Source organism: Procambarus clarkii, chromosome 86, assembly GCF_040958095.1.
Source record: "Procambarus clarkii isolate CNS0578487 chromosome 86, FALCON_Pclarkii_2.0, whole genome shotgun sequence".
NCBI lineage: Eukaryota > Metazoa > Arthropoda > Malacostraca > Decapoda > Cambaridae > Procambarus > Procambarus clarkii.
In genome coordinates this window covers 8282456-8301763 of record NC_091235.1, presented here as the reverse complement: position 1 = coordinate 8301763, position 19308 = coordinate 8282456, and the positions used below count along the sequence as shown (strand labels likewise).

Genomic DNA, 19308 nt, shown 5'->3' with positions numbered 1-19308 from the left:
AACATGAAGACATTATTCAGTCGTACAAGAACGAGGTACTATGAGTGGGGGTGCGCATGAGCGAAGTAGTGAGGGCCGCAGACACTCACCTTGAATGGTATGGTAAACACAGGTGGGTGACCCTCTTCATCCGGCAACTCGCGGTCGGCGCGACGAAGGTTCTTCTCCTCCATTTTCTGCAAACATGATGAGTTTAATTAGAGCCATACACTTAATACATACATGGATAATAACCAGTTATGGTATTTGATATGGTGAAGCTGAAAATATCTTGTTATCTAAAAAGTTACTACTTTAATATGATTATTATAATAAGTAACAGGATCCTAATTGGCTCACCAGGATGGCGTCAAGTCCGGCCTCTCCGGCAGGATGTTGTGTGCTCTCAATGAGCGCGTCCTTGCTGCCCACCACAACGGTCGACGTGCTGTATGCCTCCCCGGCCTGCAACACCACACATTTATATTACCCTCCATACTCCAGAACACAAGGCATTATCGTCAAATGAACAATGATTCAGGAATCAACTTATGAAACATTATGAATGATAATTCAGCCCTAATTACTAAATGACTTCAACAACAAATGCTAAAAGGTTTTCTTATTTTGATATAGACCTTTATGGCCAGTTCAGCGCTCTAATAATTTTGTATTTAATTAATGACATACACTTAGTTTGGCTAAGGTATAACATTAGTTTAATCAGTGACCTTGTTGAAGGCGCGGCAGGTGTAGATGCCCTGGTCGCGCTCGTAGGCATCGTTCAGGTTGAGGGTGACCAGGCCGAAGTCGTAGCTGGTCTTGAAGCGTGAGGCTTGTTCCACCACCTTGCCATTCAAGAACCATTCAATCTTAAGGTCGGGGTCTTGCTTGGGCTCGACGTTAGCCTCCATATGCAGAGCCTGGAGCATGGAGAGTTTGTCATCCATGTTATCCAGTTTAGAAAATAAACACACACACACGCCAGCATATAGTATATATATTAGCCATTTTCAATATTAACCAATATAATGGTTAATATATATATATATATTATATATATATATATATTATATATATATATATATATATATATATATATATATATATATATATATATATATATATATATATGCGAACAAGCCTGAATGGCTTGTATATATATATATATATATATATATAAGTTTACTGAATAAACTATACTTCATGGGGAAGAATTCAAACTTATACATAACAACTAACCTGGTTCTCATTGAGAGAGAAATTGGTCTGCAGAGGCCTGACAAAGAAGGGCTTCGGGTAGGTGACTTCCCGTTCAGACATCTGCCTCTGGTACTTGGCCCAGTAGGCGCGCTCAGCCTCTTCCACCTGCGAGGAACACCATTAATCAGTACTGCAGTACCACCTCGCGAAAACAACAGGAATATATTTATAAATATTGAGGCAGCTTTGTACAAATTTACGTAAAGAAAAGTGTAGAGGCTTCCGCCGGTTTGAGATACAGTTATGGATGGAAACAAACCAACCTTTTCGAGGCCAGCTCTGCCCTGCGGGTGCTGGGTGTCGAAGTAGAGGTTGGCCTTGCTTAGGCACTTAAGAGTGCCAGTGGTAGAGGCTGAACCCTTTGAATTGGTGGCGCGGCACATGTATATGCCCGAGTCCTCGGCGTAGCAATGAGTACAGTCCAGGGACACGAATCCGAAGTCATAAGTGGCAGCATATCGAGACGCCGCCTGCATTGGCTTCCCGTTGATAAACCATTCTGCATAAGTATGAAGAGTAGGTAATTAATTATCAAATGAAGACGCTAAGCCAGCAACTCGTTCTCGCAATTTGTCACTGATGCACAGATAACGTCAATATTATGGTGTTCTAACGTGTACTAATATACTACATTTTTACTTAATGGTCGATTGAAGAGGATGGGTTGAAGCATGTATATCCCTATACTAAGGGTAGAAAGTGATCACTATACAAAAGTTTTCAGTATACACCATATCTAATTTAGAGTAACAACAAAGCATGGTGAATTTTAACATATATAGCTTACATGATTTTTATATTGTTCAAAATTGTAACATATTTAATATGGACGTACCAATTTTCATGGTTGGGTCTCGGGAAGGCTCGACCCTGCACTCAAAGTGTGCAGTGTCACCCTCGCGGCACTCCACGTTGTTGAGGTGGGAGATGAAGACGGGCACGTCGAAGGTGGGTTCCTCAGGGGAGCCGGGGCCCTCTGTCGGTTTCTCCAGCTGGGCGATCTTGGTGAGAGCCTCCGGGTGTACGGACTCTCCAATCAGCCAGTCGCGATCTGTGGAGAAAACAATTTATTATGTTTAATTTGTATTCATACTTTGCTTCTTTTTACAGTTTTCGGTTGATTATACAATGTAGTGAATTCGATAGAAGCAGAGTTTAGAGAGACAAAACATGGAGCACGAATTACCCTGTTTGCCAGCGGATAGAAACCCGTGTTTCGGGTCCACCACCAACCCAATACTGTACATATTACTGGGTTAGTGGAGGTACACGTTCCCCTCTACAAAACCATGTGATAACCACTTTCAGTATATGAACCATGAAACGCACAAAACAAAATAAATATCCTAGAGCGTATGATACGCCGGCCAATACGTGAGTAAGTAACGACAACCATTTCATAATAAGGGCACTGACCGAAGACCTTGATGTTGCAGGTGGAGGTGGCTTCTCCCACACGGTTGACAGCCTTGCAGGTGTAAATGCCGGAGTCATTCTCACGGAGACCGGAGATCTCCAGCGTCACGTGGCCAAAATCAAAGGTACTGCGGACGCGTGTGCCTAGCGGACAAAACACATATTTACTTAGTTACATCATATAAATACTCCACGGGATACTTTTTCACACATTAAATAATCTTGCTGTTATAGAATTATTTTGAATTATCAAAATTATCAAGTTAGTATACAAGCAAATTTACTGCATGTTTATAAAAATATATATGTTTATGGGTTTTTGTTATTTCATAATGGCAATAACTTATATGCAACTATTAACCAGATTCAAATTTTAGACATTTTGTGAATGTACTCACCTGTGGTTGCAGGGATTGAGCTCCAGCTCCTCGGCTCTGACCCTTTAAACTATTAGTTGTGTGTGTGTATTCACCTAGTTGTGTTTGTGGGGGTTGAGCTCTGCTCTTTCGGCCCGCCTCTCAACTGTCAATCAACTGTTTACTAACTACTTTTTTTTCTTTTTCTTTTTCTCCACACACCACACACACACACACCCCAGGAAGTAGCCCGTGACAGCTGACTAACTCCCAGGTACCTATTTACTGCTAGGTAACAGGGGCATTCAGGGTGAAAGAAACTTTGCCCATTTGTTTCTACCTAGTGCAGGAATCGAACCCGCGCCACAGAATTACGAGTCCTGCGCGCTATCCACCAGGCTAACAGGCCCCCATGTGTGTGTGTGTGTGTGTGTGTGTGTGTGTGTGTAAAAAATATGTGATTTTGTGTGTGTATGTACAAATGTGTGATTGTGTGTGTGCATACTCACCTAGTTGTGCTTGCGGGGGTTGAGCTTCGGCTCTTTGGTCTCACCTCTCAACCGTTTAACAGGTGTACAGGTTCTTGAGCCTACTGGGCTCTATCATATCTACACTTAAAACTGTGTATAAAATCTGCCTCCGCCACATCACTTCCAAATGTATTCCATTTATTAACTACTCTGACACTTCAAAAAATCTTTCTAATATCTTTATGGCTCATTTGGGCACTCAATTTCCACCCGTTTCCCCTAGTGCATATGCCCCTTGTGTTAAATAAACTATCTTTGTCTCCTCTAACAAATCCTTTGAGAATCTTGTATATGGTGATCATGTCCCCCCCATAATTCTCCTGTCTTCCAGCGGAAGACAGGCATGTGTGTGTGTGTGTGTATGTGTACTCACCTGTGTGTGTGTGTGTGTGTGTGTGTGTGTGTGTGTGTGTGTGTGTGTGTGTGTGTGTGTGTGTGTGTGTGTGTGTGTGTGTGTGTGTGCTCATGTGAGCTCTTGACTTTGTCACTAAGATATATCCAGGCATCAATCAAATTATCCAGAGCTTTCCATCATGCTTTTGAATATCAAATCATATACAGTATTTAAAAGCCGAGGAGGTTCGGCTACAAATATAAATTAATCACTCCTTCCATCACATAGATAAGAGGATGTGACTGCAGACATTAAGAAAGCAAGTTCCCTGTTCCATGGAATAGATATCCTGCAGATATCAATAGGCCAGACTATCTATCATTTGCAATACATGTTCCAGTTGGAAACATAGTATCAGAATATTGCATCCCGTGGGATAAAATGTTTGATTCAGATACCTCAGACTGTATCAACCTGTTCTCTTACAAATTACGGCTGAATTTGGCTATTTACCCGTATGGCTGAAAATGGATGTAATTTGAAAATTAAAAATAATTGAAAATAAATTTTGGATTTTTGTTTTCCAAAACTGCAAGTTAAGGGTCTTCTGGTAGGTTAGGAGGACAGGAAGTTTTCCTAACGTTTCAAAACGTCATGAAAATCTTTAATTGAACGTTTCCTCTCCCAACCTAACCGAGTAAGCCGGAGGACTCAAACAGAAAACGGGACAGTACCTCACTTTCGTGAGCCGATTTCATTTCAAATTGCGTCTATTTTTGGCCATAGCGCGCATACGAGTGAAAAGCGACGCAATTTTAAGAGGATGGGTTGGTATGATAAATGTAACTAGTTTATTGAATACAAATGCATTTGGACTCATCATGAGTCGGCTTCATGAATATATCAGGTCGTCTATCCCATGGCCAGGTGGTCTGAGTACAAGAAGAAGAAGAAGAAGAAGAAGCAACATGGTATCTTCAACAGATACCCAGACAGCTACACCCACGAAGAACAAGTTACTGCATGCTGTACAGCCCCTACAGCCACCACCACCAGTCACTAAACCACTACGTGTTGTGCTCCCTCCACCTAAAAAGAACAGTATATTGTACCTTCATTGTAGGAGCCCACAATCCCTCCAGCGCCTGGCGGAAATAGGAAGTAAATAATGATGTAGATTTCATACTGAGTCTTAAGTCTCTATTTCTCCGGCATCTACATACACGAGATATATTGGGTGTCACTGCCATGCACATCAGGACAAGATCAGTAATGTGTGTGTGGGTGCAAAGCATCATAGTCACCTGCACCTTCACACACAAGGTGTGTGTGTGTGTAATTACCTAAGTAATTACACTTAGGTAATTACACACACACCTTCCAACACACAGTTATTATAACACAAATATTAATATATAGTTATGACATCACACATATTAATATAAACTTTACGACTAAAAGAAATCCTGCTTATCCACCAGTTTATGCACTGTACACACCAAGCGACTGTGTCTCCGCCTTCACTATCTTGTGCTGACTATCACTGTTACATCTGAGAAGTGTTCACTCTATTTCATTATAGTTAAATTAACTCTACTTAGAAAGCATTAAGACAAGAAACAGAGGTACTTTTGGTGTGTGACCAGCATATCTCCTGAATGACTTAGTTATAAACGATCAACTTATATTTCTACTTTAGTCTTGTACTGCTTAAGCCTAATAAGACTCGTTAACACTTCCAAAATACATTTATGTTCAAAACCTGTGGTATTTACTTTTATATTTTTGTATTTCATTCAAATATCCAATAATTAAACTGAATATGGAGATTTCAATTTTTAATTTGTTAGGATAAAAATCACTAAAGCTTTCTTCATGGGTCTCATCTGGAGGTGTATTCGTGTTCTAAAGCCAACTATATCAAAATAAGCAATGCAGCAGCTGCTTGTAAATCAATAACACACATGTATTACAAACACTTATTATCTTCAACAAACATGTATGTCCTATTTTTCAAATAATATTTGACGTTATGGATTAGATTATTCATGCAAAGTAGTAATGGGCCAGATTCACGAAACAGTCACGCAAGCACTTACGAACCTGTACATCTTCATCTCAATCTTTGGCGGCTTTGTTTACAATTATTAAACAGTCAATGAGCTCGGAAGCACCAGGAGGCTGTTTATGACAATAACAACAGTTGATTGGGAAGTTTTCATGCCTGTTTAAACTGTTTAATAAATGTAACTAAAGCCGTCAAAGATTGAGGAAAGTTGTACACGTTCTTAAGTGCATGCGTAACTGCTTCGTGAATCTGGTCCCTCCCCTGGAATACCAGTGACTGCACACTGAACATAAATAAGTCAACCTAATCACAGTGGTATTACATTGCTCGCGAGTGTGAGTGTTCTATGCGGGCTCCTGGACGGTGCCACCAACACTGCACATACAGTCACTACTCTCTATAACAACTCAGGTCTTACCGGTAGCCAGTTGGATGCCATTCTTGAACCATTCAATGCTTAGGTTGGGGTCATGAGCGGGTTGGACTTGAGCCTCGAGACGCACGTTGCCTCCCTCCTGCACACACACACATTATCATGAGTATTACTCATAGTATTACCTATGTTATCACTTCTGTATCTCATAATGAAGTATTATTAGTTTAATATTTACTTAATTTCTTTTAGAGTGAAAAATTTTGGCCCCCAAAAGACCTATATGTCATGGTTTACATTTTTTCACGAGAGTGACAACAGAACTCTTAACTGGTTAAAGAGAATCGCTCCTTCATTTGAAATTACCCTTAGAAGATCAATTCTGATAAAAGGATGCATACTAAGAAGTGAATCTGCTTCTCAGTGTACACGAATTTACTTTAGTCCTAAACTATACTCATGGCCAAAGTATACTTAGGTGTTGGTCAGTAAGGAATTGTGGTGGCCTGAATTCGACAACGAAGTACTGTACTAACCTCAAGACGTTCGTGACTCTCGAGATGCTTGGTGAAGATGGGAGGCTCGAGATGTTCTGGGGAGGTTGGAGTCTCGGGGACACGGTTCCACTGAGTCTCACGTAGGCGGATGGTCTCCCAGCCGGGATGAAGAGCATCGCCCAGGATGCTGTCCTTGGCTACAGTCACAAGGAAAGAAAACCCACAGTCATTAAACAACTTCCATTTGTGGAGAAATGTTATACAGTATATAGAGTACATATGTTTAACATAAAATTTACAACATAAGCCTCAGTATATTTGACGAAAAGTAACAATTGTATTTTCAATGAGACTGATTGTTGAGATACTCCTAAGTAATATACTCAAAATGTATGATTATCTCCAAATGTATGATTAAAATCATATCCAAATGTCCAAATGTATCCAAATGTATCTCCAAATGTATGATTAACCCAACTATCTTGCTGAATCAAATGCTATCATTGTGACTCAGCAAAAGATTCATCACCACACAATCTGAGCATCGTGGGGGACATATTACGCTTCTGCTTGCATCTGAACTTGATTTGCCGCTATTGACTGTAATTACCGCCCAACTCTGCTTACCTTCACTGCTCCAACAACACAACATCGTGTACATTTCTTTTCTGTTTTTCTACTAATGATAAATATGCTAATCTTTTGCTTCTCTACTGTTAAAGTATTATTGATCGAGCAGCTTGCTTTGATGTGGACGATTCAATTAGCACACACTGTAACTAATATAGTTGAAAAATAGACAAATCAAGTCCTGGCTTTAGATTCATCCCTATTTCATAATCTTTATACGTGTAGGATCAACACAAGCACAACAATGACATCGAAATACCAAGAAGAGTCCCAGAAACACATACATGAAGGAGGACTCACTCACCACCCTGGTGGTGCAAGAGCTCAAGAGCCCCTAAGAAACAGATACACGAAGGAATACTCACCAACGACCCTGGTGGTGCAGGAGCTTACTGCCTCTCCGGCCAAGTTGAAAGCCTTGCACATGTACACGCCGGAATCCTCAGGAACACACTGAAGAATGTCCAGTGTCACGTAGCCGAAGTCGTGGGCAGTCTTAAACCTTGAACCTAAAACAAGAAACTCATTATAATATTAACATTAGCAATAATTTAAGCCATTTACAGAAGTACTAACCAAATAATTTTACAAGCAAACATTCTTGCAATATACAATCTTGACCAATAACACTTACCCATTTTGAGTTCGACGCCATTACAATACCACTCGTATCTCATGTTGGAGTCTCCAACGGGCACGACTCGGCATTCATAGTGAGCACTCTGTCCTTCCATAATCTGGGATGGCCCAGTCAATGCAGTTGTAAAGACAGGCTTGTCGTACACCTATTAACAAATAATTGAAATACAATTAATTAAAATATTCTAACAATAATACAAAATATACATATATTAAAAATTGTCTAGATATTTTTAGTAAACCTGCAAGACATTTCAAAACTCTAAGGATCGACTGTAAACATGGACGTGGATTATTTCTTGAGGATATGTCAAAGAAGATTACCTTTTCTACATCATCGCCGCGAGCAGCTGGTTTGCGTTCTTCCAGAGCCTGGATCTTGCGCATGCCCTCAGGGTGCTGGGTCTCCAGCTGAATGGTTGCGTGAGCTGCAACACCCACCACAGACATCAATATTTTGAACTTATTTATTACTATTACAATCAAAATTAAAGAAACTATTCATCAGTATTACTAAGAATATTATTGAAAATATGCATCACTGTTACAATCAAAATTATAGAAACTATTCATCTGTATTACCATGAAATCTGAAATATTCATTACTATTAATAAAAATTACATAAAATATTCAGTAATATTTCCATGAAGTACAAATTTAAAAAATATATAGATACATACAGGACAAGGGGGAGATAGGTAGATTATTGGAAAAAGACATTGGAAGATTGATTGATTGTTGATAAAGATTGAACAACACAAGCGGTGGCACGGCCATGAATAGCCTGTAAAGGTAGGAAGGACTTACATTTGATCTTGATGGAGGCAGTGGTGACTGCCTCACCCAGGTCATTGTAGGCGCGGCACATGTAGATGCCTTCATCATCAGGACGCACTCCGCTGATGTCCAGAGCCACATACCCGAAGTCGTGGGTACGGTTGATGCGGGAACCTGAGGGGTTGGTTATGTGTTAAGGATTAGCAATGTTTATAACATTTTTGGCATCATTATCCACTGACGTGAGGTGGGTAGTGGGGAGGTATCAGGCCACATAACATATGGGAGCAGCAATATGGGAAAAGAAGTCTAAAGATACTAGAAAGTGATACTCGTCCCTTCACAATGCCTTATTAAACACTATCATGGAAAACCAGTTCCCAATACGGTTACATATTTTGACAAATCGAAACAAACTAAGAATCGTAACTTCTTCCAGAGTTTCGTGCCAACAGCAACGAAGATAATGAACTCACTTGTCTCGATTGGTTTTTCATTCCTGAACCATTCCACTTTGAGGTTGGGATCGCCGACGGGGATGAGACGACACTCGAAGTGAGCTGTCTCACCCTCGGTGAGGTTGTCTAGGTTTTGCAGAGGTTGAGTGAACACCGGACGCTGGAAGGTGCGTGTATCTTCGGACACCTGCAATATTACCAGAGATCATTATTATTGTCACGAAGGTAACACTAACAATAGCATGTCACCATTGTAAATCATCACGTTAAGGAAACATTGAAGGTATAAGGAATTTGTATGTAATTTACAGCTAAAGTAACATTATGATACCAAATGAAGTGATTATAAGTTTACAAATATATCGTTTAAAAATCAAATAAAACAATTTTAAAACCTCAGTGGGACTATGGTATGTTACGCTTTGTGGAGACTATGGAAGATCTCACCTGGCGAGCCACCCGAGTACTGTCTTCCAGCTGGCGGATCTTCTCTAGACCCTCGGGGCGTGCTGACTCGTAGATCACGCCCTCCTTGCCCTCCACCTTGAATGAGATTGAGGACGTAGCCTCACCAATGTGGTTGAAGGCACGGCAGGTGTACTCGCCGGAGTCTGCGGCGTACACGGTGGTGATGTCCAGAGCCACGTAGCCGAAGTCAAAGGTGGTGTGGAAGCGCGCTGCGGACTGCAGGGCTTTGCCATCATGGTACCACTCCACACGCATGCTCGGGTCGTGCACAGGCTCGATACGACCCTCCAAGTGAACGTGTTGTCCTTCTGATAGTAGTGTGTTGCCCTGAAAGATTAAATTACCTTGGAATTACACTACAGTATTTGTTAAACTAAAGAGATTTAAAAACTATACAAATTTAGTAAAAACTGTAATGCCTTTGAATTACATTACCATTCCTGAAGGGCAAAATGAATTTAGGGCTAAAGTCGAAGCTTTATTGGAAGCATATGTTAATCAACTGAAATCTCAATGCGAGACGTACCCTGAGCTCTGAAGTGAACCTGGGAGCCTGCATGGGCGCCTCAGCAACCTCAATACGCTCGTAGCGGCCGCGTTGCTCCAGGTTCTGGATCTTCTCCCAGCCAGTGGGGTGCTGGGTGTCCAGGTAGATGGAGCGCCGGGCTGACCACAAGATGGCGTTGTTAGCAATATTATGATCTCAACATTTCCAGCCCAACTCCATTGCTTACCAAAATTCATTATTAACTATTAAAGTCGCTATTACCAACTGTTAACATTGATATGGACTAAATTATATAGTAAATTTTTAAATGACAGTTCTTTATATAAGCTCACACAAATTAATTTTCTAGAACTCCTCTGCTATGCCAGTAAATAAATAACAAAAGCACTTAAAGCAAATTTCACATTTCTTTTTAGGTATTTACGAAGAAACCGATGCAAAAATCTTAACACATCACAATAAGAATTTAAATCATTATTTTTATACGTTTGTTATCTTACATGAAGAAAAGAAAGTGTTGTAAACAAAACGAAGATCTGCAATCTTCGCAGATGAAAAAAAGTTAAGAAAAGATGTACTCACCTGAGACCTTGACGTTGCAAGAGTTGACGGCTTCTCCCATTTTGTTGGTAGCTTTGCAGAGGTAAGTGCCGGAGTCTTCAGCGTACGTGTACAGGATGTCCAGAGCCACGTAGCCGAAGTCGTGTGTTGTACGGAAGCGGTGACCTGAAAGACATGTACCGTGGCTCAAAACACCATCTCAGGTGCAGAGATTTTTAAGTCACAATAACCTGCCTCAAACACCCCGAACCCACACAAGGGAAATGAAGACGATGAGTCACAATAACGTGGCTGAAGTATGTTGACCAGACAACACACTAGAAAGTGAAGGGACGACGACGTTTGGGTCCGTCCTGGACCATTCTCAAGTCGATTGAGAATGGTCCAGGACGTCCCTTCACTTTCTAGTGTGGGGTCTGGTCAATAAGGGAAATGAATGTGACGACGTTACGTTCCGTCCTGGACTTTTAGCGAGTTACGACTGGTAACGTCGTCACTTTCATTTATTTTTACAAGTATGGATTAGGTTAATACACGCGATCTCTGTTTCTCACATTTATCAGATACAGGCTCCATCCTCGTGCGCGATTCAAATGATTATATCGCAAGTGTTTTAGTTCTAAATGTGTATCTTAATGTATGTTTATGTATTCTAGTACCCAGCACTGTGCTCGGAGCCAGTCACTTGGTTGACTCTTTACATCGTCCTTACTTATAACCCCAAAACAGTAATTATATTATAAGGAGGATGGGGTTAGGGGTTCCTTGTGTAGTATAAGTAAAAGTTACTGCCAGAGTTCATCATCACTGTTATCGAGAGTTCCGATAAACAAAGATCTCTAGAAGATAGAGAGATAGATAGATAGATAGAGAGATAGATAGATAGATAGATAGATAGAGAGAGAGAGAGAGAGAGAGAGAGAGAGAGAGAGAGAGAGAGAGAGAGAGAGAGAGAGAGAAAGAGAGAGAGAGAGAGAGAGAGAGAGAGAGAGAGAGAGAGAGAGAGAGAGAGAGAGAGAGAGAGAGAGAGAGAGAGAGAGAGAGAGAGAGAGAGAGCTCTAGTAAAGTGAGAGAAAGAGAGAGAGCTCTAGTAAAGAGAGTTCCAGTAAAGAAACAACTCTAGTAGAGAGAGAGGTCCAGTGAAGAATGAGCTCCAATTAAAAAAAACATTAAAGACCTCTACTAGAGTTCTAGTTTCTAGTTAGAGAGCTAGAGTAAAGAGAGCTCTAGTAAGAGAGCAGGAGTAAAGAATACAGTTCTCTTAACTTTTCTAGTACAGTAAAAGTTCTAGTAAAGAAAGAGCTCAATAAAAAGGGAGTTCTAGTGAAGAGAGAGCTAAATAAAGAGGGAGTTCTAGTAAAGAGGAAGTTCTAGTAAAGAGAGAGCTCAATAAAGAGGGAGTTCTAGTAAAGAGAGAGCTCAATAAAGAGAGTTCCAACAAAAAACAAGAGTTGGAGTAAGGAGAGAGAGAGTGCCAGTAAAGAGCGAGGGAGTGCCACTTACCGGCCTTGATCTCGACACCGTTGACGAACCAGTCGACCTTGAGGTTGGGGTCGTTGATGGGCTCGAGGCGACACTCCAAGTGGCAGCGCTCGCCCTCCGCCAGGTTGTCCAAGCTGTGGGGAAGGCATGGGTCAAGCTTAGTCTCACCCCGCACTCGCAACACACTCAAGCTGTCTCACCCCGCACTCGCAACACACTCAAGCTTAGTCTCACCCCGCACTCTCAACACACTCAAGCTTAGTCTCACCCCGCACTCTCAACACACTCAAGCTTAGTCTCACCCCGCACTCGCAACACACTCAAGCTTAGTCTCACCCCGCACTCTCAACACACTCAAGCTTAGTCTCACCCCGCACTCTCAACACACTCAAGCTTAGTCTCACCCCGCACTCGCAACACACTCAAGCTTAGTCTCACCCCGCACTCTCAACACACTCAAGCTTAGTCTCACCCCGCACTCTCAACACACTCAAGCTTAGTCTCACCCCGCACTCGCAACACACTCAAGCTTAGTCTCACCCCGCACTCTCAACACACTCAAGCTTAGTCTCACCCCGCACTCGCAACACACTCAAGCTTAGTCTCACCCCGCACTCGCAACACACTCAAGCTTAGTCTCACCCCGCACTCTCAACACACTCAAGCTTAGTCTCACCCTGCACTCTCAACACACTCAAGCTTAGTCTCACCCCGCACTCTCAACACACTCAAGCTTAGTCTCACCCCGCACTCGCAACACACTCAAGCTTAGTCTCACCCCGCACTCTCAACACACTCAAGCTTAGTCTCACCCCGCACTCCCAACACACTCAAGCTTAGTCTCACCCCGCACTCCCAACGCACACTCCACAACACTACTTGTAACACCGTCTACACAAACACCCACGTGTTTATATTCTACATATATTACAGGCTGGGGGAGGAATACCTTTATACACACATACACACACAAATTCACATATTCACACAAGTACGCGCATGCGCGCATTCGTGAAATCACGTGTTCAGTGTCATACATACATACATGCGTACATTCCATGGTCGATTTAATCAATCAAAAAACAAATTAACGATACTGAAAGCCTATTATTTTGCTGACAAAAGTATCATTCTCGCTAAAACTATATTTACTCAGTGAATGACTAACAGAAACAATAAATGATGTAAGCAAACAAAATACAATAGGCCTAGTGAGAACAAATAAGGAACGGGGGGGGGGTAGAAATAGCCTAAGCTACTCTATCCCTTTGAGATGTATTATTTTCTTGTCTTAATAAACATACTTGAACTTGAATAAGGCACTTGCCTGATAAGCGGGGTGATGAAGACGGGCTTCTGGAAGACCTGTTCCTTGGCCTCCTCGGCGCGTTGGCCCATAGCCTCCAGCTGGCGAATCTTGCGCAGGCGCTGCTCGTCCAGCGTCTCCGTCTGCATGCTGCCGGTACCTGCGGGGAGCGGGACCCCGGTCACTCACTAAACGTAACACCCATACACCCCAGGTCAACTAGATTTTCTTTGAATAGTTGTTATAGATTCGGCTACAGGGAACCAAAAGTTGTAAGTAGCACTATGGTGAGCCCGAAGTGAGGCTTCCCTGGCACAGGAGCGGTGCTGTCTCCTGTGAACAGTTTGAGAAATCCTTTCACGCCAATGTGCCTTATATCATGTTCATTACTTACCATAATACCAGCCCATCCTCCTGGAATGATAGTACTTTTAGTAACTACTGTATTTGCAGTTAAGTACCAATATGCAGTGATGAACCGCCAGAAAGTTGACTTTTTGTATTACTGAATTTGGATAAACTGGAAACATTCCCCCCTTCCAAACATAAAAATAATCTAACCTAACGTCTCCTAGCAAACCTAGGCCTAATACACGCTATCTTAGGCCTAATACAGTGCATATATATGTTATACTAAGCTTAGACATTTTTAAATTTGGTTTTCAGACTTATTTTTCCGGACTCTTATCAAATTAATAGTACAAAAAGTAGTTAACTGGCGGTGCATCACTACATATTTGTACTCTCCTCCAAATAGTTACAATAAGCACTATTATTTTATATTTTGAGGATATATATATATATATATATATATATATATATATATATATATATATATATATATATATATATATATATATATATATACACTGTACAGTATATTCACAAATCTATATATTCAGTTTCCATCTCGATTTGTATTTTAAAATATAGGTGTTCGATTAATTCGTAAATACGTGGCACTGAATTATATGATAACCGTTTATGCATAAAATATGTCACAGTAACGTGGCTGAAAGTGTGATGACTAAGCTACACATCAGAAGATGAAGAGACAACGACGTTTCGGTCCATCCCGGACCATTATCAGGTCGTGTGTTAATAATGGAGGAAAGAATTTGTTCCATCAATGACTACTACATAAGACTTGATAATGGTCCAGGACGGACCGAAACGTCGTCGTTTCTTCATTTTCTGATGTAATACGATAATAATAACGAATTAATACTATAATAGTATCGTAATTAATACGATACCATAACGAATTAAATCGCAATAAATGTTTTAATTGCAATAAATGTTTTAAAAGTTCCCGCCAGGTGTGGAGGTCGCTTAGTTGCAGGTGAGCGAGCCTCGTGGCTCTCCGCGGGAGGAAAATGGCGGGAAGGCAAGCATAAGACAAAGTAATTCATTACTTCAGTGGTTCCCAATCGGGGGGTCCATGGAACCACTACTATGAACTCTATTGTACTCCAGCAAAAATTCTAATCATTTATAAGTACAGTACGTTGAATTGAGGGGTCTCCCGTTATCATTTACTTGCAGTTTTAGCTGTGAATAAACAACATAGGACTTGAGACATATGAAGGAATGTATTTGTCCCAGCATTGGCTACTGTTAGCTCATTGTAGGGGGTCTACTGTTGAGAACGGGTCATAGGGGGTCCACAGTTGAGAACGGGTCGTATGGGGTCCTCAGTTGAGAACGGGTCGTATGGGGTCCACAGTTGAGAACGGGTCGTATGGGGTCCTCAGTTGAGAACGGGTCGTATGGGGTCCACAGGTGAGAAAGTGGTTGAAAAAGGGGGGAGAGTAGGACACAAAACTTTGGGATCCACTGCTTTTCTTGCATTATTTAGTAAATGGATCTGACCTACATTTTGCAAGCCTAATGTACAAGAAATTCTTTAATATTTTCGAAAGCCTGATAGTAATATGCACTGTTAATCTACTGTAAACATTTAGCTCCCTAGTTTTCTGAGGTCAAATATAGAGCAGGGTTCCTCCTTCCTCGTTTATGAACTGTAAATATAAAACGTAAATATGAATTGTAAATATATCTTTCACTTTTTAGCCTAGTGTTAATTCTCATCTTTCCCTTCAGCTAGGCGCTGGAGCATATGACAAGTTCCTTCATCTTACAAGAAGTCCCTCAATCTCACTTCTTATTCTGCTGAAGACGAGTCCCAGTTTGGAGACCGAAAATTTCAATAAATTTCCAGTGCTTTTCGTATCTAGATTTTTGTTTTATCGCAATACCTAAGTGCTCCATTACACTTTTGCTCCCAGACGGGATATGCAGTGCACCCTTGGAAAAACAGTTGGCAGATCTTGTGGGATTAAACGTTTGTATAATCACAACATTATGAGATTAAACGTTTGCATAATCACAACATTATGGGTTTAAACGTTTGTATAATCACAACATTATGGGATTAAACGTTTGTATAATCACAACATTATGGGATTAAAAATTTGTATAATCACAACATTATGGGATTAAACGTTTGTATAATCACAACATTATGGGATTAAACGTTTGCATAATCACAACATTATGGGATTAAACGTTTGTATAATCACAACATTATGGGATTAAACGTTTGCATATCACAACATTATGGGATTAAACGTTTGTATAATCACAACATTATGGGATTAAACGTTTGTATAATCACAACATTATGGGATTAAAAATTTGTATAGTCACAACATTATGGGATTAAACGTTTGTATAATCATAACATTATCTGATACCTACACTGCTTTCATGGCTGGTTATACGTGTGGCGCTGCCGTCCCATAGGAAATCAGTCAGTAAAAACCCGTCAGTGGACATCGATTTATTAACAAAATGTTGTCTCCCTATTGGTTGGGACAAAACAATAGGGAAGGCCTGAGAGCCCCTTGATGTCAGGTGTTTGGGACCCATTTAGTCACTACTATCACCGCCCTACAGTGTTGTCACTGCCAGCACCGTCTTACAGTGATGTCACTGCCACCACCACCGCCCTACAGTGTTGTCACTGCCACCACCACCGCCCAACAGTGCTGTCACTGCCGCCACCACCACCCTACAGTGCTGTCACTGCCATCACCGCCCTACAGTGCTGTCACTGCCATCACCGCCCTACAGTGCTGTCACTGCCACCACCACCCTACAGTGCTGTCACTGCCATCACCACCCTACAGTGCTGTCACTGCCATCACCGCCCTACAGTGCTGTCACTGCCACCACCACCACCCTACAGTGCTGTCACTGCCACCACCGCCCTACAGTGCTGTCACTGCCACCACCACCCTACAGTGCTGTCACTGCCATCACCGCCCTACAGTGCTGCCACTGCCACCACCACCCTACAGTGCTGTCACTGCCATCACCGCCCTACAGTGCTGTCACTGCCACCACCACCCTACAGTGCTGTCACTGCCATCACCGCCCTACAGTGCTGTCACTGCCACCACTACCACCCTACAGTGCTGTCACTGCCACCACCGCCCTACAGTGCTGTCACTGCCACCACCACCCTACAGTGCTGTCACTGCCATCACCGCCCTACAGTGCTGCCACTGCCACCACCACCCTACAGTGCTGTCACTGCCATCACCGTCCTACAGTGCTGTCACTGCCACCACCACCCTACAGTGCTGTCACTGCCATCACCGCCCTACAGTGCTGTCACTGCCACCACCACCACCCTACAGTGCTGTCACTGCCACCACCGCCCTAGAGTGCTGTCACTGCCACCACCACCCTACAGTTCTGTCACTGCCATCACCGCCCTACAGTGCTGTCACTGCCACCACCACCCTACAGTGCTGTCACTGCCATCACCGCCCTACAGTGCTGTCACTGCCACCACCACCCTACAGTGCTGTCACTGCCACCACCGCCCTACAGTGCTGTCACTGCTACCACCACCCTACAGTGCTGTCACTGCCACCATCACCCTACAGTGCTGTCACTGCCACCACCACTACCCTACAGTGCTGTCACTGCCACCACCACCCTACAGTGTTGTCAGTGCCACCACCACCACCCTACAGTGCTGTCACTACCACCACCACCCTACAGTGCTGTCAGTGCCACCACCACCCTACAGTGTTGTCAGTGCCACCACCGCCCTACAGTGCTGTCACTACCACCACCACCCTACAGTGCTGCCAGTGCCACCACCACCCTACAGTGTTGTCAGTGCCACCACCACCCTACAGTGCTGTCACTACCACCACCACCCTACAGTGCTGTCACTACCACCACCACCCTACAGTGCTGTCACTACCATCACCACCCTACAGTGCTGTCACTACCACCACCACCCTACAGTGCTGTCAGTGCCACCACCACCCTACAGTGCTGTCACTACCACCACCACCCTACAGTGCTGTCACTACCACCACCACCCTACAGTGCTGTCACTAACACCACCACCCTACAGTGTTGTCAGTGCCACCACCGCCCTACAGTGCTGTCACTACCACCACCACCCTACAGTGCTGTCAGTGCCACCACCACCCTACAGTGTTGTCAGTGCCACCACCACCCTACAGTGCTGTCACTACCACCACCACCCTACAGTGCTGTCACTACCACCACCACCCTACAGTGCTGTCACTACCACCACCACCCTACAGTGCTGTCACTACCATCACCACCCTACAGTGCTGTCACTACCACCACCACCCTACAGTGCTGTCAGTGCCACCACCACCCTACAGTGCTGTCACTACCACCACCACCCTACAGTGCTGTCACTACCACCACCACCCTACAGTGCTGTCACTACCACCACCACCCTACAGTGTTGTCAGTGCCACCACCGCCCTACAGTGCTGTCACTACCACCACCACCCTACAGTGCTGTCAGTGCCACCACCACCCTACAGTGTTGTCAGTGCCACCACCACCCTACAGTGCTGTCACTACCACCACCACCCTACAGTGCTGTCACTACCATCACCACCCTACAGTGCTGTCACTACCACCACCACCCTACAGTGCTGTCACTACCACCACCACCCTACAGTGCTGTCACTACCACCACCACCCTACAGTGCTGTCACTACCACCACCACCCTACAGTGCTGTCACTACCATCACCACCCTACAGTGCTGTCACTACCACCACCACCCTACAGTGCTGTCAGTGCCACCACCACCCTACAGTGCTGTCACTACCACCACCACCACCCTACAGTGCTGTCACTACCACCACCACCCTACAGTGCTGTCAGTGCCACCACCACCCTACAGTGTTGTCAGTGCCACCACCACCCTACAGTGCTGTCACTACCACCACCACCCTACAGTGCTGTCACTACCATCACCACCCTACAGTGCTGTCACTACCACCACCACCCTACAGTGCTGTCACTACCACCACCACCCTACAGTGCTGTCACTACCATCACCACCCTACAGTGCTGTCACTACCATCACCACCCTACAGTGCTGTCACTACCATCACCACCCTACAGTGCTGTCACTACCACCACCACCCTACAGTGCTGTCACTACCACCACCACCCTACAGTGCTGTCACTACCACCACCACCCTACAGTGCTGTCACTACCATCACCACCCTACAGTTCTGTCACTACCACCACCACCCTACAGTGCTGTCAGTGCCACCACCACCCTACAGTGCTGTCACTACCACCA

At 43.5% G+C, this 19308-nt stretch overlaps 1 protein-coding gene across 18 annotated transcripts in view; it reads right to left on the bottom strand.

The window, feature by feature from the left end:
* The window catches only part of sls (sallimus), a 601134-nt gene that overhangs the window by 145806 nt on the left and 436020 nt on the right, over nt 1-19308 (bottom strand). For all 18 annotated transcript variants that reach the window (XM_069317090.1, XM_069317072.1, XM_069317078.1 and 15 more), the window contains 19 exons: nt 13668-13806; nt 12362-12474; nt 10880-11023; nt 10316-10455; nt 9769-10116; nt 9340-9508; nt 8894-9037; nt 8410-8513; nt 8081-8231; nt 7812-7955; nt 6856-7013; nt 6365-6461; nt 2659-2802; nt 2078-2293; nt 1506-1741; nt 1222-1347; nt 711-902; nt 340-444; nt 90-176 (listed from right to left, as the gene is read on the bottom strand). In XM_069317090.1, the coding sequence (XP_069173191.1) occupies nt 90-176; nt 340-444; nt 711-902; nt 1222-1347; nt 1506-1741; nt 2078-2293; nt 2659-2802; nt 6365-6461; nt 6856-7013; nt 7812-7955; nt 8081-8231; nt 8410-8513; nt 8894-9037; nt 9340-9508; nt 9769-10116; nt 10316-10455; nt 10880-11023; nt 12362-12474; nt 13668-13806 (2957 nt within the window). The remainder of the gene's footprint in view (nt 1-89; nt 177-339; nt 445-710; nt 903-1221; nt 1348-1505; nt 1742-2077; nt 2294-2658; nt 2803-6364; nt 6462-6855; nt 7014-7811; nt 7956-8080; nt 8232-8409; nt 8514-8893; nt 9038-9339; nt 9509-9768; nt 10117-10315; nt 10456-10879; nt 11024-12361; nt 12475-13667; nt 13807-19308) is intronic.